Here is a 21,662-nt window from a genome sequence, read left to right as displayed (position 1 = left end):
ATATTAGTAAAAAGCATTCTTAAACAGTTATGCCCTTTATAATTACAGAGTCAAAATAATTTCATTTAGCATTCTAAGGCAAGGACTATGATTAGTTCCTCAGCTGATATGGATAAGCACAGTCTTAGTGAGAGCTAGGAATATGCTAAGCAAGGAAGATGAGGATTTTTCCCCACTTTCTGAAGACACAATATCTGCACCTACTCACACCAGGTAAGAATCCAATTATATAATCCTACATGAGTAATCTGTTCCCCCCTCCTCATCCCAGGGTTTCCTGGGTAACTAGTAGTCATAAGCATGAAGGATCAGATTCTGCCATCCCTATAAAACTGAACAGTATTTTGTTTAATGCCAAGTCACAGAATAACTTGCAGAAAGGCAGAAGGTGTCAGAATTGGACCTGAAGACTCAGCAGTAACACATTTCTCCTCTGTTGAGGCTAGAGGAAGGACGAGATAAAATGAATGTCCTTTTATGCCTCACTTCAGGGAAAAATTTTCCATTTTGGTAGATTCCAGCCATCAGTTTGGTCTGGTTTAAATACCACTCTGTTGCAGGAGCTACAGCAAATTCCTGCAACAGCTGAGCAGGAACTGATGGTAGAAAAGACGCCTGATTTCAGTTCCAGCAAATGAGTAATGTGCTAACACTGCGTTCAGACCAGCATGTTCTCGGAGGAGAAAGGCCACAGCAGTAAAAGTAGGTAGGATTTCCAAATACAAAGATTAGAAGACAGGTCATTTTGCATTGAGAGGTAAGAGAGGTAAATACACAGGTAGCACTTTACAGACCTTCACATAACATTTTAAGGGAGATGTTTAAAGACAGAGATAAATCAGCTTCTTGAGAAGATGATTTGGTGAGAAGATCACCAGATTTCTTCTCTTTCATAGCCCAGATTCTACATGCTTAACAGGGAGAACTGGGCTTTAAGGCTGCTCAACTGTTCGCTGCTGGTGAGTTTTAAGCATTCCCATTCTGCCTGTAAGTGCCTATCCCAGTGGGGATAGGTATCAATGATCAACACACCTCCTATCATCACAGATATGATAAAAATTCCAACTGAACACAAATTATTGTGAGATATACACAGGCTTTAGGTCTAGACAGAGAAAATCTATCTGCACAGTAAAGTTTCATAAGATATCACAAGAGGAGTTTGTTTTGATTTAAAGTAAAATATCATCTGTGTACCCCTGCTAAACTAGAATCACAAGAGAGAAAGCAGTGCAACAATGAAGAAGCTTCCCTAGTATCCCTGGTTAAAAAATCTCTACATGAGCACTTCAGAGTGGTCCATGACACTGAACTGACAGACACCTGATCCCATGCATCAATCCCAGAACTGCATTTGGCAAGTCGATCTGTTACAGTCTTTATAATCCACACGTCCTAAGAATCCAAAATCTCATCTTCAGTAAGTGTCAGGTGGATGCTGTTCTTTTCCTTCTTGATGGGTAAATCTGAGACAACTTGCAAAAGCCTCTCTGCAGCCAGAGCAGGAAAGCTGGAAGTCTTAGTGGGTGCTGCCTCTAGGAGTCTGGTGCTTCTGTAGCTTCCTGGACCGTCCTCCTCAAGTTACCCTTGACTTTGACAAATTCAGGCGCATTTTCCTGCTCCTCTTGTATCTTCTGTTGCTCCAGTTCCAGCTTAAAAGGGATTCATGTGTTAATAAAAAAGTATATAAGAGAGATTAAAAAAAAACCCAAAAACTATCAGTTTCAGTAACTGGCCATGCAAAACAATTTAAACTGCTTTCTTCCTTTCTCTCATAGAAAAGATGAAGTTGAATTTCTTTGGGGCTGTCTGTTCTCACAAACTACCAGCCTTATGCAAACCTTTGGCTCCACCTCATTCCAGCAGGCTGCAAAAGCCTTTCCAGATGGAGAAAACCTCTCCTAGTCCAGTTAGAGCATCACATAAAGCAGTTCTGAAGAAATGTTTTGAAATCTTCATTGAAGAAACAACAGTAATCCCACTTGGGACAAAACCAAATACGTCTGGTGGGAGAACACGTGTGGCAGCTACTAGTGAACACGCTTGCAGGATTCATTTCTGCACGTAGATATGGATTTCTGTATCTAACTTGAGCATCTTTTGGAATAACTGCTTTGCCTACTGCAAAGATCAATTAAAAAAGAAAAAAAAAAAAGAAGAATACTCCTTGGACCTTAGCTGCTTAATTTTGACCCCGCTGGGGGATTGTGCCCATGAACTTGGACACTCCACTCTATGGGGCAAAGCTGTACAGTGCTAGTGCAGAACCTTACTTACACACTTAACTTTACTTACATATAGACTGCTCAGCAGTCCACAGTGAAGGCAGACAGGTCATGTCACCCAAAAGAAAAAAACAACCCTTCAGAAAGCTAACAAAAGCTCCTGAAAGGATCTTTATCTTAGAACACACCATGGTCTCTCTGATTAATGGGGACCACGTTGTTGGGTCTTATCAGCTCACCTCAATAGTGTTGCCTTTGTCTCTGGTTCCTGATGAGGAACATGCCCTGTTACAGTAAATCATGACAACATTCCTCCATGTGTCATACTGTCAATTAATGACATTTCTATGATGCTATGAAGTCACAAGATTACTTTCAGTGGGCAGGCTCCTCCACTTATTAGAGAATTTTCTATTCTACATGTGTCCTTGGGTGGCTAAATTCCAAATCAGGCAACTTCCCACAGACTAAGCCAATTGAAGCTGACCTTATGTCTCTGAGGGCATAAGGGAAAAGTGACAGGATGATATACTTAAAATTACAGTGGTTTTCTTCCTGCAAAAACATTTCTATGCCTGGAAGAAAGAAACAGTCGATGCCTTTATTCACCAAGTATCTAGTTTTAATACAGTCTAACATCTATTCTTAATGGACCATCTCTTAACACAGATGCCACAAAAGTTGACTAATTCACCACAGTTTCAATGGTAGGATATGGTCAGTGCTCCACACACTTTGCTGTTGTTGAAACAAGATTCATACGACAAAAAGCTGCCACCTATACGGATTTCCTATATAATAAGTGAAAACAAAGAGGAAATAGTAGAGCATGAACTGACTCATTGTAAAACATGTATTTGCATTTTGTCAGAGGAACTGTGCCAAAACCCATCTGTTGCTTCTTTCTTACAAAGGGGGGACAGGGTGACTAGCTGAGAGATAGATGTGTAAAGTCAGTGTTATCTCCCATCTTACCTGCTCTAGTTTCTGCTGCCGTTTCAGTAGCTCTATTTCCAGGTCTGACTTCTTCTTCTGTGCCTCCTCCTCTTTTTGCTGTTTAATAACTTGATCTCGTTTTCTTTTCTCCATCACCTTTTGTAACTCCGGTTTGTTCTGAGGTGCAAGACCCCTTCAAATTAAATGGGAGTAGAGGGGAGAAGGAAACAAGGAGGAAAGAGCATTTTTTAATAAGCTGACATTCACAGTGAACTGTAGGCAGGTTTTCCCAAGTCAATTGGCAGCCTATTTAGGTACTCTGAAATACAAATAATGAACTAAAAGGAAAAAATAGGCAAAAGATATATTGGTTTCTAACAATAAGTTGGAATTGAAGCCATATTATTACTGAGAATATTTCCCTTTAAAGTTCATGATAGTGTTTCTCCTGAATAATTCATTGTTATGGCTTTCATCTTCAGCCTTCCCTCTTTTTCCTCCATTCCAGAAGAAGCAATTTTAAAAACACTGCAAATCAGAGCTGAAAACTCATTCTGGAAAACAGACAGACAGACAAAACCTCACTTCTCTTGACTGATAATTCAGAGAGACTGCATCCACATAGTCCTGCACTGGGTACCATGTCCAGAGATGTCTCTATGGACGAAACAAAAACGCATCATCCCTCTTCACTTAGTCACATTGCTCCTGGAAATCATTAATTCAGTCCTTCCTTGACAATACGACAGCTTTAGCCATGCCTGGCTGCTGTGCTGTTTCCATTGAGAACAGGGAGAGTTCCCAGGCTATGCTGAAAATCACACAGGAAGGGGCTAAAACAACAAAAAACCCAAATGGAAAAAGCTTGCAGTCACCTTGGAGATCAGACAAAGGGTGAAAGATGCTCTCTCCAATAGATTTTAGCCAGTACAGTGACTGAACGTTTCAAGTCTGTTCAGTACAAAATATTTTCCAAGCCAACTACTCTAAAATGAAAAAGCTTACTGTTTGTAGTTGGACTCAGTGATCCTTATGCGTCCCTTCCAATTTGAGATAATCTAGGATTCTGTCTTGGAATAGCCTCATTATTCTGTTATTAGCTGGAGCAGAAAGATCCAAACTATGCCTTTGTTACTGGATTTTTCACTGGGAAGACTACTGCGTGAGCACATCCGGCATCAAGTTTAACATCAGCCATTTTTAACTTCAGGAAATTCAGTAATCTGAAGAAGCTTTCAAAAAAGCACAGTTTTGCCATTTCTCAGTGTTATCTGGGGTTGCCTAATTCTTCCATGTGTATCTGACAGCACATCCACAAATATATTAAAAAGCCATTTTATAGTGGCATCTGTGAGCGACTCCATATATTATGCAACACTCTATCAGTGTACATACCCTGGCAGCAAAATCAAATATTTAGCAACACCACATGCTGCTTCATATTTCTCATAATATATCTCATGGCCTGAATGCAACAAGCTACAAGACTATATTAATATTTTAATAGTTTCGTGCTATTTTAATTACATTTCAGCAGTTAAAAATTAAGTTGGGCAGAGAAAAGTTGAAGAAATATTTTATTATAATGACTATTGCTACTACCATTAATGACTTCTACTGCATTTGGGTCGGTGAGAGCTGAATAATCGATGGGAGCTTCTATACTGATGATGAGCAATGAAGATAGCCATGAATCAGATGGAAGCTACTAAACAGCATTACACATTCCTGATTTAGATGTGCTGTAGTTAGGATAAATGGGACAACTAACACCTGCAGAAGGCCATCCATCTAGTCGAAGGGGATCAGCAGTCAGGCTGTGAAATAACACCTGTAATGTCAATCCTATTCTCACTCCTGCATTTAGAGAGGGAAAGCAACAGACAGGCTGTTATTGGGTTAAGTAGGTGGCTTGTGGCACCTCTTCATGATTTTTCTGGTTAAATAAAAATCATAAAAATTTCAGCGTAGAGCAAGCAAACTGTGCTTAACCACTTCTGTCACAGCACTAAAATTCCTCCACATGCATGGCAATTTGCAGTAACAAAGCATAACACAAACCTAATTCCTGCATTGAGGAAAAGCCTCGTATCAGAGGTAGTACCACAGAATAAAGCACAGAGACCTAAACATCTTTTCAGAAGAGATTTTCTGCCGCTGAGCCCCCCAAAGTATTTCATTTCTGCACCAATAAATAAGGCTCTAAAATTAACAGCTGCAACTAATCAAAATCACAATAAGAGAAGAAGGGGTATTGAGGGCAGCACAACTGTTTTGTGTAATAGGATATTCCTCATGAAGAAAAGAACTTCATACTGGTTTCAAGTGCTTTATGCTTTCATAAACTTTAAAAGGGAAAAAAATAGACTTAATTCAGTGCAGTCTCCACATCCTTTACAATAAAACCATAAGTTGAGAAACTATCTTTTCTTTCAATGCCTTTAAACTTTGTGGTGCTAGGAACTGACTTTGATGTTTAATCCCATTAACACAAAAAAAAAAAAAATAGGACAAACACCTATTTAGGCCACTTTCTTCCAATTCAGTTGGCATTCTCTAAAACATTTCTACTACTTCATCACTGAAGAAATGCTGTATTGTGTAAGCAGTTCACTTATAATTAAGTATCTAAGCCTAGCATTTGTGAGGATCTTGCTGTTACACATAGAAAAGGCCCTTTTCTCCCCTCCAAATACTACCCTGCCAGAAAGGAAAAAAGAGAAACTTTCAGAATGCAACTCTTCTGCCAAATACACAAATCCAACTGAACTGAAGTAGTTCTTCCTCTACTTTGTTAAGGTCTTAGGTCTCAAAAAGCCTGAATGGGTGTTAACGGCGATTTTTATTTTCAAATACACTCTGAAATAGTTCTTTCATTTCTGCTTTGGGGATCCCCACACCCTTGTCTATATAATATCCCTTCTGAGTGGTTCTTTGTTTTGTAGACAGTCTGTGTGTACTCAGATGTACTCAGAGTACATCTGTTACTGCAGTGCTAAGTTAGAAACTGCGCAGGCAGCTGACATAGATAAATGAGGGCAAAAGACAAAGGAGCAAATGAAGTCCAAATCACTTCCTGATATAGTGGCATCCAAGCTGCAATCCCTTGTAGCATTCAAGTTGTCGGAAGAGATGTGAAAATGATGAGTAAAGGATCTATTCTCACACCATCTGCAACTGGCCAAGGAACTTACAAGTTTCAAGGCCTGTATTAGGACTAAAATTACTAATCCATTAATAAGACATATAAATAAGATTCCTGAATTACAAGTTCTAATGAATCTGTGAGGAGGTAGGAAGACAACACGCCTTCACTTACTCCTGATAGAACAGCCATGCAGGATTATGCTCTTGACACCAATGATCTTCATCAAATCATGAATTGATATAGATGCTAGTTTCCACTTGTTTAAATGGCGGGTCCCACAAGCTTGGAGGCTTTTTCTTGTCTGTGAAGTTAGGTAGCTATGTTTTAATTTTTTATTTATTGTTGTGGGTCTTTTTCCCCCAAAGGAGTCCTTTGTTGTTGAAGAGATTTAACAACAGACCTTCATCTACCTCTGGGCCGAGCCCCTGGGTCTCAGCAGTTGATGAAATCAAGTTCCAGTTCTTTACATCTTCAAAAGCAATATCTAAAGCAACAGCTGTGCAATCCCATCCCAGATAGAAGGACGCAGAATTTGCAAAGTATACAAAGAAACACTTATGCAGCAGCAGAGCAGGCTTCAGGCTATCACTGCACCATAAGAGAGATCAAGTAACCACAGAACAAGTTTGGAAATAAAATATACAATTTCTTTAACTTAGAAGTGCTGGGAATGGTGAAAATTCACAGATCGATATTGTTGGTGACTATCACATATCTGACAAAATCCATTTAAGTTGAGGGCTGAAGACAAAATACAGTGTTGAAGTAACGAATATGAAATGTGACATGGGAGAAATGAACCACTTCCTCAAGAAAACAACTCTTAGTGAGTATTCACAAACACAAAGTGGCAAGTCTGATTTACATAAGCTCTTACAGAGTTTCACTGAAAGATCAACAACTGATCTCGTGTTTGACATCCTCAGTGTAGTTTTTGACTAGCACTGAAGCAGACATGGAAAACCTTCAGTTAGATTAAGACTCAGATGAAACTGGAAAAGCCTATAGCTTTCTTTCACAACTATTAAGTCAGCAAATTTTAGATTCTGTTGATCATATGTATTTTTTTAAGTATCCCACCTGCAGCTGGTGGAGGTAGCACCACTGATCACACAACACAAAAACAGCAGGCAACGTCAGCAAAGCTTTTGTAATGAAAATAATGATCCAAAGTTAAAATGGGTAGCAAGGCTGTTTGAAAATAAAGTTAACATTTAAATTTAGAAAAGATAAAATTCTCACAGGAAGAAGAATTAGACCAATTTAACTCCAATTCATACAAATAAACGCCATGGTTAAGAACTGCAGTCTTTTCATCTACAAACTGCGTCCACTGGGTTTGGGGTGAAACATAACTTTGATGAAACTAAGTCAAGCTGTGTGTTTGGGGTCAGGGAGTGGCACACACGATTTTTAGACTTTTACCTTTTCTGATTCATAAGCAGCTCTCTATGGAGATCTTGATGATTCCGGGATGACTTCACAGGATTAATTAATTTCTGAGGTCTAATTAACTCAGGATTGTCATCGTCTATGTAGTCCGGTTCAGCCATAATCTTTCTTGGAATGGGAAATGGATCTTTGGGTTCGATGTCCTTACTCACAGTGTCTGGAAAACAAGGAGGGGGTGGGGGGAAATTCTGGTAAATCAACACTGAAAGGCCTTTTAAAGATGTATTAAAACACATGGAGGCACACATTACCACATTAATAACATTTAAGTTCTTCTGGATAGATTCTGTCTTAGTAAATAAAGGTGCTCAGAGCAAACATCATCAGCATGTTTGTTTTTTTTTTATAGATGGCTATTTCAAAACTCTTCATCCCTTGACTGGGATTCTATGAAGAGTCTACAGACTATGAGGAGCACACAGTCCAACCGTTGACCAATCCCTGCCATGCCCAATAACCACGTCCATATACCTTTTCTTGAACACCTCCAGGGATAGTGACTCCACCACCTCCCTGTGCAGCCTGTGCCAACACTTCACCACTCTTCCTGAGAAGAAACCTTTCCAGAAATCCAACTTGAATCTCCATTGTCACAATCTCTTGTCCTGCCACTAGTCACCCAAGAGAAAGTCCGTTCAGTTGAAGCATTTTTTAGGTTAACAGTACCAAGATCCAAATGTTAAATATTAGAAGTGAGTATCGAAACCTTAATGATTCTTGTTTTCTGACATCAGTTTCACACCAGCTATGAGAAAATGGCTGATGTGGGTAAGCTCTGGGCTGTACAGTACTTATTTGACTGGAAATTCAGGAGAAATGTTGGGTGTGGATGTTTCTTAAAGGCCATATTTCACCCAGATAAAGTCCACAGAACTCCAGCAATCCAAAGCCAGTAAGATCCTGATGATTTATATAACCTCAAGACCTGTCACTTTCCTATCCCACTGTAGAAAATGTATCTATACTCCAAGTCACAGTACTTTCAATCAGCACTGACACGTAAATTAGTTTTCAAATAATTTATACACAACCATCCATCTCTCTCCTTCCACTAAAAGCCTCAGCAAGTTCAGTGACAACCTGTGCAACCTGGTCTAGGGAGCTGCTTTGGGAGGGGGGTTGGACTAGATGATCTATATAGGTCCCTTCCAACCCCTACAATTCTGTGATCTGAAACAAAACACACTGAGAGCAGTTCTGTCTCCTCTTGCTGTCACAAAAACCAGCGCACAGAATCCAACACGCTGCAGTTTGGTGAAACAAATTGCCCCTTGGACAAAAAAAAGCCTCACAGCATGTGGGTTTTACAGAGATGAATCAATGGGACAGGAAAGAAAAAGACAGACCTCCATCAGCCTGACTGACAGGAAAGCTGAATGCTGCATGCTTTAGAGTATGGAGCTCTGAGATGAGTCAGAGATCACTGGGGTTTGCCACATATCTTCCATTAAAAGTTGAATCTGTGTTTAAATTCAGATCCCACTGTTACCAGTGCCTACCTCTTGGCACAGTGAAAAGGTTTCCACTGTAAGATGTGGATACCTTCATACAGAGCATCACCAGCACACAGCAGGGCTGCAAGTGGGCTGACAGATGAAGAAGGGAAACCACAGCACTAGTTTTGTCACCAGATGCAGGGAAGTCATGCTGGATTTGAATGTGTCTAACGTATCACGTCAAGCCCTTTCAGTGTCTTCACTTGAAAGCACAATGGGGGTTGTGTGTTGTTATTGGTCCTGCATCTCACACATCTAGTTTCTACGGAGCAAATCCCACAAGAAGCAGCTTACCACAGTGAGCTGCTCTCAGGGTGGCCCTGGCATTAGTTTTTCATGGTGAGGACATCTATAGCATTTCTGAACTCTGTCACAGAGTGTTAGTTCTCACTGGGAACTCTGAAACTCGTGAAGAAAAAGTAGCTGTCAGCAGTGCCAATGGTTCAAAACAACACAAGCATACTGCTGCAGGTGGCATGAAACCACTACTGCTGGGAAGACCATGGTGCTATGTAATTATATGCCCTATAAAAAGGTCCAAAACTACCCCAAACAAAGCCTATTTCTCAATGCACATCACTTAGAAGTGTGGAAGTTTGCCTTCTTTATCAGTGACTGAATAAACCAGGCTTTTTCCCCTTTTTATTTATTCTAATTCAATAATTCATTCTTCCTTGGTGTTCACATCAGGCCTATCAGAACCAAACCAACTCTGGTATCTACCGGCTTCTTTTGGTCAGAGGATGGATATAAATTTGTGTTCTATACTCCTCTCTGAGCTCTGTTGCTCTGGTAGAGCTGTCAGTCCCTTGGAAAGCATTTATCATCCACACCTCTCCATAAAAGTACCATATAATCATAAAAGTATAGTTTTCTATATACAGTATAACAGTGTAATCAGCCAGAAAATGACCTGCTGCTTCTTTAAGACAAGTTTTCCATCTGCTTAGGCAAAGATGAAAAATGCAGAATCACCGACAACTGTTTGTCATGAACAACATATTGGTTTTCCAACATGAGCCCCTGAAAAACAATTGGATTCAATCGTTTCTCAGAAAGTTTGATGCAATATTTTGCAACCTGTGCATTGGCTTTTGGCAAAAACTCAGTTGAGTCTATTCTTCTTTCTTCTGTCCCATCTCTATTTTTAAAAACATGCATTCAGCTCCAAGGTCAGAAGTAGTGGTTCCCTAATGTAACATTAACTCTACCAGAAGCAAGCATGAATGAATGAAGAAATTCCCTTGGGAAATAAAGATGCTTTCCACGTGTAACAAAGCTGCAAGTGATTTCAGATTTCAAAATGGAGCTAGCAGAGTAGATTCATAGATTCATAGATTCACAGGACACCCAACTCCCATTTACTGAACCCCCTTCCACCCTTTGCAATGTGGGCTGGCCTGGCTGGAGGCCACCATCCCAGTCCCAGAATACACAGCCAACACAATTAACACAGTGTGATTTCTACCCACACCCTTTCAAAGCAAACATTTATGAAAACAGAAGTAGTTTTCACAAATGAAGGAGACTGAGGCACCAAGAGTTCAGCACACAATAGACAGGAACTGTGCTGGAAGGGTAACCACTGCGTTTCATTCTGATATCCAGACATGTTGGTACACCAGCCAAGCTCGATAACAATTCCTTAACTTCAAAACCAAAGTTTAATACAATGACAATTAAAATAATAATAATTTATTCAGTGAGTCCCTGCTATTCATCACTGCAAAAGCCACAACACGTACAGCCACTCTCAAATTGTAAAACATGAAGCACATTATTATTACATGTTATTAATAAGGCTCCTAGCACTACTGGAATACACAATTCTGTCTTGTGAATCTACATGAAGTATTTTACACCCTTCCAAGCCTTAATCCAAAGAATCACTTGGCAGGAATATGCTGCCTTAATCACACTGGAGAGGCTCCCTTCAGTCATCCACACATCCACAGAGCAATGACAATCCCTTTCTGCATTTCAGTTACCTTACCCCAAAACTGAGATAAAGAGATTTGGATCCACATTTGGGATGTTCTACCTGAGCCTGTTCTCAGAATTGCATGCTAGAGGAATGCAATTAACATTCAGGAGGAACACCTCCAGCAGACATGTCTGTTTCTGGTGTTCCTCGTTGTTTTATTCTGCCTGTAGTTTTGTCCAGCGAAACTTCCTGCAAGACATGTGCTGAGAGTGCTTCAGCCAGCCACTGGCATTTTGTTAGCAGATTCAATTTAGATCTTAAAACAGTGGGTGAAGGATGCTCCAGATGCCAGAGCATTTGCTGCAACAGAGCTTATAAGGCTTCAGAGAAGGAATCTGGCACCAAAAAAAAAGCTCATGTTTATATGGCATTCGGGAAATTGCATTTATTTTCTCTCTGGTATTCTTCATACCAGATATCACACATGGAATCTGAACATAAAAATTCCTATGAGACACCATATATTTGTATGATTGTACATATATAAGGCATTTTCACCCTTCAAACGGTTCTCACAATTATTTGCAGCTGTGGAAGCAGAAGTAAACCTGAGGCCCCTTAAAAAGCAGATAATAAAGCAAATAAATGCCTTAGAATACAGATGAACAGAAAAATAAGAGTAGTCTAGGATCCCAAAAATACAATAAAGCTAAATTCATATCATTTTCTCTTTGTCTTAATAAATTATTGACTTAATATCTTCCACTGAAGCATTAGCCCAAACACTGGATACCTCCTGAAGTCTGATTTTATTCTTGAAAAAGCCTGAACATCTGTTCTGAGCTGTACTGCGAATCATCAAACACTGGTTTTTAAGACTTACATTTTTAGATCTTTATACAGCTTCACAGACTCGTGGTCTGCTACAAGTAACCCAAAGGCATTCTTTGAGAAGAAATATGGTTTTACTCTCCTTCCCATTCTGAGAAGAATCAGAGTAAGAAATCTTCACCGTGCCAGCTCAAACAGCCAGTGCTGCGTTGCACAGACCAGCTTGGATGGAAAGCTGAAGAGCTACTTCTACACACACCAAACTTTCCATTCACCTTCTCAACACTGTACATTAAAACCCCTCGCTGCTATCATTTTCATCTAAATTCACTCAGTGCAGCAAGAGGCACTTGACTGGAAAGATATACTTGATTAGTGCATGATTACAGATATCATTAATAACTTCCCACAGTTAAAGCTATCATTCAAAGTTAGAGTCGCTGAAAATAGAATGCAAAATACTCTTCCCAGGCAGGATGTGAAAGCCAGCCCGTGTCCAAGCAGTTTGGCTTTTATCCATGCAGGCTTCTGCAGCTCAGAGGGATGGTGAGGTTTGGATCATAGTAGACTAAATGAAGTAGCAAGCCTGAAATTTTGCTGTCAGTACAGTGCCAGAACAGTTTAACTAACTGCACCTTCCTTACAGGCAGACTTTATAAACTCTCTGAAGGTATGTAACCTTTCTCCTTTGCAATAATGTTGGGATTACTTCACTGGAATACACCAGTAAGAGAGACCTCCTAAACTACTATTAAATGCAAATAGAAATGGTTGATTTGTTAAAAGTATTTTTAACCCTCCTCCTTTAATTCATCACAGTCTGATGGCACATCTTATAGCGACATTCTTAAAAAATGTACAAGCCTGATAGATGACATTGCAATTAGGCCCACGTAAACACAATCACATTAACTCAGAACACTTTCCTGATTGGAACAACAGGGTCCATCGGTCTCCAGCCTCAAATCTAGGGAGCAAGGTAATGGTGTCAGCAGCTGAAGGCTTCATTAGTCACATGGCTACCAAAAGACTGAAAGACCATGGAGACTTCTCACAGTACCTATGGTGCTGCTCCTGCTCACTTGACCAGAGCAGCCCAAAGCAATTTCAGCAATGGAGTCTGGAGAAAGGCAGGGCAAACTCACCTGCTACTGAAACTACTCCTGTTGTCATATTAAAATGAACTAAAGCACTCCAAACCTCAAGGATATCCAGTTAACATTCATTTTCTTCCCTTAAGTACTGCTGAGAATGTAATGTCAACACAGCACAGATAAAACATCCACAAGATGAGAAACCAGGAGAAAAAAGGTCATTTTAAAAATGTTTGCATTGGCACTGACACCTAAAGGGGAAGACAACGCAAGATGGGGCAGTGCTCCATGTTGCTACAGTTCTCTCAAATGCAAAACATTGCTTATGGCTCTCATACAATTTAAACACTACCAGGCAATCTCTGCTTCTGTGCCTTGAAGTTCAGCCAAGCTAAGAGTGGGTGCCGAAGAGCCTGCAACCCCAGTGAGGCTAATGGCTATGAGCTGATGCTGATAAGGCCACAATGACTGGTCCCTCTTAGTTTCCAGTCTATCTGGAAAAAAGAAAGACAGGAGTCTTGAAGAGTATTTTCACGTCACGTTGAAATCATGAGAATCAATGAACGTGAATTAATTGTAATCCAAAATAATTTTTCTTACAGCTGCAACTTCTGTCAGCATATTCAAAACCAGGTGGATGCACCAGCAGCCCTACATAGTTAAATTCCTTCTTTTGCTTGGTTAAAATGCTGAAATGGCACCAATGAAGCCATGTAATTAAAGGTAGAAAAAGAGAGAAAGTGCCTCTTGAAAATCTGCACTCACAAGTGACTGTAAGAGCACAGGGAAGGAAGAAGGAAACAAAGACTTTTGTTCACCACTGCAGATGGAGAACAGGTCCTCTTTTTGCCTGGCAGGCAAAACTCAGGTATAGATTTCCCCTATAAAACTATTTGGCATCTGTGTTTTATTAGAGCAGAGGAGGGACAGATAGACAGAGGACAAAGACTAGCAGACTGTGAGTGGCACGCATCTTCCCTAAATATTAGTCTCTGTCCAACCCCCTGGCACACCATGCTTCCAATCCGAGATCCACAGAAAATAAAGCATGCTGTGCACCTCATTTCTGTTCCCAAAAAGTCCTGCACATACTCATGTTTCTCATGGTCCCAGTGATCGCTGAAATCCCTAGATACAATGGAGATGTGGAAAGTTATTTTGGTATCCCTGTATTTCATACACCTCGCACCCAAACGTCCTTGATGTATGGCTTTCTTCCTACACAACGCTGGTATGCCACACACACCTCCTCCCTTCCATCTAATCTAACGTCATTCATTTGGCAGAAATAAATCACAACTAGTAAAGGCGTGCAACTGAAAATGTGTATGTGGCTTTCACTTCTGTGCTACACCTGTAATTATTACACACTACAGTGAACACGGCATTCAGGAGAAGTAGATCGTTGTAGACTTCATTCGGAAATGGAGTGTTAATTCAAAACCAGAAGTTCTGAGATTCAGAGGACAGCTTCTTCAGGACTGTTGCAAATGTTAAGAACTATCAAACAGTGTCACCCAGTGGTAAAGGACTTCCTACAGACAGGAACAGAGGCTTTTGGCACAGAGAGCAGTAAAAACAAGGGAAGGGAAAAGGCTGACCAAAATCAGTGTTTTTGTACAAAACTGCTGAACTTGGGAAGTAAACAAACAAAAAAAATCCCACGGCCTTTTAGCAGAAGGTCCTACTTTTAAGACTGTCTGTCTGTGAAGCTGTCAGCATTGCAGGTCAGTCATTCCTCAGACACAGGAAGGTTTAACATGAAAGAAGGGGATTTCTGCTGGGGGAAAAACATCCCGAGCAGCCAGCAGCATCTTATTAATATGGAGAGTGGAAACATTTCAAACATCTGACATCAGCTGCCAAAAAGAGACTGCTGAGTCGTGAATGCTCTCAAAATCTAGTTCACACGCTTCAGCAAGATTCTTCCACGCAAGAGAAGAACATGTGATGGTGGTTGTTTCTGTATTTTTTTGTGTGTTTTGTTCACTAAGATCTGATGAGAGAGGTGAGAGACAAACACTTGTCTTCATGCAAAGTCCAGGAACACAAGAAGTGAAGCACTGGAACCAACTGTCCAGAGAGGTGGTGGCTGTACCATCCCTGGAGGTATTCAAGGTGAGGCTGGACAAGGCTCTGAGCATCTGATCTAGCTGTGGGTGTCCCTGTTAACTGCATGTGAGTTCAACTAGATGACTTTTAAAGGTCTCTTCCATCTCAAACAACTCGATTCTATGATTCTAAATTAAATCATGTTTTCTAAATGGAAACCCTTGTCTGGATGCTACAACAACAATGGCAGTGATGATGACCAAGAGACCTGAGCACATGATTCACTTGAGCAGTAGTCTATGCCAATTAAAAGACAAAAAAGGTAAACTGACCTTTGAGAAGTATATGTAACAAAATTTTGGAGAGGAGTTAGGTTACTTGTCACTCCTACAAATACGACTGGCACAGGAAGCACAGCTTTTCTGTCTATAACAAATACACCATTACAAAGGAAATCAGCAAGTTTGCTGATGACACAAAGCTGTGGGGTGCAGCCAATACACCAGAGGGACAGGATGCCATTCAGAGGGACCTAGACAGGCTTGAGCACTGGGCCCTGGTGAACCTCATGAAGTTCAACAAATCCAATTGCAAGGTCTTGCACCTGAGTCGTGGCAACCCCTACTACCAATACAAACTCAAGGATAAAGGATTGAGAGCAACCCTGACAAAAAAGACCTGGTGGTACAGGTGGATGGGAAGTTGGATGTGAGCCAGCAGTGTACCCTCACAGCCGAGAAAGCCAACTAGATCCCAGGCTGCATCAAAGGAAGCAGGTCAAGGGAGGGGATGCTGCCCCTCTGCTCTACTCTGCTGAGGCCTCACCTGGAGTACTGCACCCAGATGGGGAGTCCTCAGTATAGGACAGACATGGACCTGTTGGAGTGTGTCCAGTGGAGGGCCACAAAAATGGTCCACAGAATGGAACACCTCTCCTACGAGGACAGACAGAGAGCTGGGGCTCTTCAACCTGGAGAAGAGAAGGCTGAGGTGACCTGAAAGCGGCCTTTCATTTTCTAAAGGGGAGCTACAGGGAAGAAGGGGACAGAGTCCTTAGCAGGGTCTGTGGTGACAGAACAAGGGGAAATGGCTTCAAGCTCAGTGAGGTTAGGTTAGATACAAGGAAAAAAATCTTTTACAGTGAGGTTGGTGAGGTACAGGCTGCCTAGTGTTGTGGTGGATGCTTCATTCCTGGAGACTTTCAAGGCAAGGCTGGATCAGGCCCTGGGCAACCTGATCTAGTGTTGGTGGCCCTGTTCACTGCAGGGGAGTTGGAAGAGATGGCCTTCAGAGGTCCCTTCCAACTCAAATAATTCTATGAAATGCAAAAGCAACAACATTTAGAACTAGAGAATGCACTGTATGTTGCCGTGTTCAAAAGAGCTCAGTCCACTTGGTTTAAAAAATGTGAAGTTTAAGACCAGCTTGTTTATCCTAGCATCTGCAAGCCTGAAGATGGCTGTAGACAGGGAGTAGACAACACATTCCTAAAATAAGGCACACACTTTTATAGTGAGGAAAATACAATAGTAAAATTACTGAAAGACTTATGGCATGAAGTCAAAGGCAGTTCAATCACATGGAGAGATCAAATTACAGGATAATTATTCCTTCTAATTTTACAAATTTATAAGTCTACGAATGCAATTAATAAGCATTTGAAATGAAATCTGAAAATTAGAATCTTCGCATTAATCAGATTTACATTAAGTAGGAACAGCAGCAAAAATGAGACCAAGTGAGCTGAGTGGTTTTCATGCTGCGTTAAGTTACACCAGTGCTGTAAATCCTCAACTCTTGCCTTTTGAAGCATAAGGGTTTGGTGAACCTCCAGATCTTGCTTCATGCCTCATACTGATCTCTGGGACACGCTAGCACTGTTTGGAGTTATGGCACAGCACGATCTGCTGAGCTGTCATGCTTCCCCTCATTAATAATGGGTGTACATCGTTTCTGAATGACGACTTAAAAGAAACCCTACATAAAAGATTCGTATTTTCAACAAATTTAAAAACACTGGCATAATGAAAAACAGACAGTGTTTCTGAGTGCAACTGCAACTTGCCCATTTCCTAAGTGTATTCATAGGTAGTTACATAAAAACTAAATACTTCCTCAGACCAGGCAGATATGAATTGATAACCTGCCAACTCAATCTCTCAAGTTCTCGTCATTTTTCCAGGAAGAAAATCCTTTCCTAGCTTGGAAAAAATAAAATTCTGCACTGGTAAAACAATTTTTCCAAGTTCTCTCTTTGCTGGCAAGGAGCTCCAAAGAGGTATCCAGCTTACATTTCAATTTCTTAACACAAAGAATATCTTAGAAACAGAGAAAAGGAAACAAAACGGAGTAGTTTTCATACACACATCACTACTCTGAGCTAATACATTCCCAGCTTACTCACAGGAAAGAAATAAAGCTTTCACCTCTGCACATTGGTTTTGGCTCTGGCAGCTACATCCACATTCCAGTCTGCACTGTGTCCACAAAGAGACACCCCTCCTTGCCCAGACCTGTTTTATCTGCTCTCAGCACTCTGAGATGTATTTTAGGTATGTGGCTCCTCACTACAACTCAGTCCAAAAGGGCACCACTACAAAGGCAAGGAATAAAGACCAGAAAGAAAAGGCCAGAATAAAATGTGTGACTTGATCATCCAAAAGGGAGGAGGAGCAGGAAATTAAAGATTAGACTGTTCCACATCCACCTCGTGACCTTAACCAAAGGTACCATAATTCTCTAATGGATTTACAAGGAAACCATGGGCGTAAGAATGTATGTCAGTCAGAACAAGCTTTGGAAAATGTATAACATACAGAAACATCACCTCTTCACTGTTTAATGGAAGGAGTGAGAGTCCCCAAAAACAAGAATTCGTAGAAAACAAAAACTGAAGAAACTACTGACACTGGAACACATCTGTCAAAGCTGTTGACTTTTACATGCTCTTTATAAGCAGCTATGGTCAGCAGCTTTTAATACAACCCCACAAATCAGGAAGCTTCGAAACCAGGGCAGGACTGCATATCAGTTGGTATGCAGCAAGTGGAAGGACAGTGCAGCCTGCCTTGCTGGCAGAGGAAAGGCGTTGTTTTCTGAAGAGACAAGTCTCCATCCAAACAGCACGTTGATGTGCTCCTCACACAGCTGAGCTGCTGTGGTTTTACAGCCTTGCTTGAATGAAGAACCTACAATGTCAATATCTAAACCAAAAGCAGTCACACCAGCTTAGCAACATGTAGGTGAGATTTTCACTTACACTCTGGCAGAACAAATTACGTAGTGTGGTGACACTGGGCTGCTTCTAGGAAGTTGTCTAGAACATCACCTTCTTCAGTTTTCTTCAAAAGTCATGATGAAATTCAGGGAGGGAGGAACAAACCACCACTCCATAATCCATAAAGAAACTGCTCAACAAATTCTCAGGAAAAATAAGAAACCAGAGGGATGACCCCAGCCTCTTCACAAAGGGATTGTTTGTTGAGCTTGAGTTGGGAACAGGAAAGGAATTTCCTACAATTGTTACCTTTCTGCTTGACAGACCACCTGGAGGGAAGTCCCAGCTTGTCCTCCTTTATCAGCACTGATGAAGGGGGTCAGCCATGCCATCAGCATCACTAAGAGCCCCTCAGCTCTGCCCCGTGCTTCCTTCCTTTGGGGTTTCAGCAGGATGGATCACTTGCTCTATATGCTGCAGAAGAAATGGACCTGGACTTAAACGTAAACTGGGAGAGCTCAAAGTTTGCCAGCTCAGCTTGCAAAAATGCAAACAAAAAAAAGTCAGCAGTCCTATGAGGTACTGCAGGGATCTCCAGCAAACTACTAAAACAAACTATCCAAATCCCAAAGTCACATGCTACAGTCACATACTCAGAGCCACCCAGTCTCTTTGTTTTCACAGAAGAAAATAAACCTCAAAGAAAAAGAAGCCGAAAAAGAAAGGGCTGCACAAGACAAACAGAGCCAGGAATGGACTGAGAGTCTCTGGCATAGATGCCTGCTGCCTAAATATACTGTGGCTGGGGAACAATACCAGTGTTAGGTCACAACTTGGCTCTTGCTGGTCAAGGTCCAAGGAAGCAGTACACAGAGCTTCTAGAGAACAAAATGCCATTTGTCACTCACAGACAATCAGACAGCGGTGAATATCTATTGATAATCTCTCCTCACTGCCAGTAGTCAGCTGTACCTCTAGGTACCTGAAGGCAGCCCTGGTTCTGTTCCTCTGCTGAACAGACGACGTGGGCTCTCACCACACACTGGGATCACGACCAAAGAGGGAAACTTGCAGGCCAGCAAGCTTCATTTGCAATAAACCATGCCAGGAATCCTTAAGACGTCACCCAAGCAAGATATCATCTTACTGTCTGAGATATTTGCAGAATGAAGGAAGAAATGTCAAGAAGTTTTTCTGTGGTCCTCTTCCTGCTCTCCTTGAAAAGCTAAATGGGCTATTCAAAAACAAAAAACAAAAAACAAACAAACAAAAACCCACAGAAAAACTGCAATTAAAATTCCAACAAGTATGTATACATGATCATGGTTTTTAAACACATGCCTCTGTTTTGGAATCATGAGAGACCAAACAAATGGTCACTGGTGAATACTGAGAGCAATTCAGTGAGCTCAGTGTGCACTACTGGTCTTCACCATGGCTGTGCAACCTCCAAATACATAATGCCTTGTTAGAAGGAAGGAAAAAAAAACAACTTTGTGATCAAGGGTGCAAGGGGAATTGGTGTTTGGGAAGGCTTCTCATGCATTCTTGATTTCTAGAGTTGTGCTTCACCTGCAAGAGTGGTGGCTTCCAAATATACCATTATTTCTAAAAATATAGGGAGGTGAAGTCCCTTCACTGTAAATCCTTGACCTGTACTTGCCCCCCAGACATTTTAAGTGAAGCTTCTACATTGTATAGAGCTTGTCTGTTCTCTTGCAACATAATCATTTCCTCAACCTCCTTGCTTAACAAATATTGCTAAAGAAGAAATTTAACATTTCCTTTTTTTTTTCCCCCACTATGTTTCACTGAGGAAGTATGTTTCAAAACTGCAAAAGAATCACTGAGAAAGGGGGAATTCATCAAAAAATAAAGTGGGACCTGTTATTATAACGGGCTTGGTCATGGTAGAAGCTTGTTCATTCAGAAAGAGAGCTGCCCTGTAATTACAGTGAGGAACTGAGTTATGACAGAAGAGAGAGACTCAATTCTCAGCCCCACCAAAAACTGCATTTGTGATGCTGAGCAGGACACTTGGGCCTAAATTAATCCCAAACAGGCTGTGGTTGTCAGCACAAGACAATATGTTGGATACCAAATGCAGAGAGCACAAAACATGCTTTTTTGGGGCGAGCAGATCAGTAAGAGGCATCATAAATTATGACAAGGCTATGCTTTGTTCTATTATAGGCAGCATTTTGTGAAAAAATTGGAGACGTTTCATGTTAAGCAGTCTTTTATGATGGAAAAAAATACTTGTTTTAGAGTCAAAAGGCATAATTCAAATAGGTAACTGGCTGACTGAAGCTTAGAAAATGAAACTGATGATGTTTAAAATAAGCTGATAAGTTATGGGTTAGCATGTACACAGAAGAAAGCTTAGAAAGAGATTAAAATTAATAACACACCAGCTGGGAATTTTCTCTTGGCATTACAAAAGAAGTGCATGGGATTTTTAATTCTTATGCCTTAAGCACCAATGCTGCCATTTTCATTCTGTTTATTTTTTATGAATCCTTCCCAAGTTATTAGCAGCCACAAGATTTTTGGGGGGTGTTGTTATTCGTCTATTGATTTCTCATTTGAATAGCAAACCCAGACACATAAAATGCATGTTTTTATAATCTGCACTGGGAAATATGTCCTCTGAAGCATCTCCAGGATGAAGGGCCAAAATAAGAGCTGGGAGCCTGAGGGCTTTCCTACCCGCTGGTGAACACAGTGCCTTCTTCTCAAGCGTGTCAGTAATAAGATGGAGACTCATTTATCAAAATCTGTCCTCTTTAAAGCAGCATGTACTCCTCAACAATCTCAGTGCTCAGCAGGGAGCAAATTCTGCATCTTCAGACACTACATCAATGCAAGTTTAACATCTACATTATCATCTAAATTACAGTAATCGTTTGTGGCAGTTAAGACTTACTTCATCACAATGATGTTAACAGTCATCCTTCAGCAAAAATGTTAAAAAAAGCCAGCCTTATTTCTGTATCTTCTCAACAATATATAATACATATATTCTGTATCTTCTACATATACAATATTAGAACCACAGAATTCCTCCCAACTCTGCTCAACCCAGCATCCTGTTTGCACAGAGAATGTTGTCCCACTTGCTTTCTGTAGATTAAAAGATAAAATAATCCCAAAAGCTGTACAGAAACACAACAAAAGCAGGATTTTCACTGCCAGACAGCAGAGGATCCATTAACAGTTTCTCAGTGCATTCGGCTATGAAAGAAACAGGCCATCAAAACTCACCCAGCAGCCTTCCTCTGCACAGA

The 21,662-nt window shown here is 40.8% G+C and overlaps 1 protein-coding gene across 2 annotated transcripts in view; it reads right to left on the bottom strand.

The window, feature by feature from the left end:
- Positions 1 to 964: 964 nt before the first annotated feature.
- Positions 965 to 21,662, bottom strand: part of FAM107B (family with sequence similarity 107 member B) — a 56,483-nt gene continuing 35,785 nt past the window's right edge. For both annotated transcript variants that reach the window (XM_065743767.1, XM_065743766.1), the window contains exons 2-4: positions 7,735 to 7,918; positions 3,201 to 3,354; positions 965 to 1,652 (exon numbers count right to left, since the gene is read on the bottom strand). In XM_065743767.1, the coding sequence (XP_065599839.1) occupies positions 1,536 to 1,652; positions 3,201 to 3,354; positions 7,735 to 7,862 (399 nt within the window). In that variant the 5' untranslated portion in view covers positions 7,863 to 7,918 and the 3' untranslated portion in view covers positions 965 to 1,535. The remainder of the gene's footprint in view (positions 1,653 to 3,200; positions 3,355 to 7,734; positions 7,919 to 21,662) is intronic.

Source organism: Cyrtonyx montezumae, unplaced genomic scaffold, assembly GCF_038088225.1.
Source record: "Cyrtonyx montezumae isolate F1298 unplaced genomic scaffold, pur_monq_1.0 scaffold_3, whole genome shotgun sequence".
NCBI classification, from domain to species: domain Eukaryota; kingdom Metazoa; phylum Chordata; class Aves; order Galliformes; family Odontophoridae; genus Cyrtonyx; species Cyrtonyx montezumae.
The sequence above is the reverse complement of the archived record's forward strand: the minus strand, read 5'-3'. Positions and strand labels throughout refer to the sequence as shown.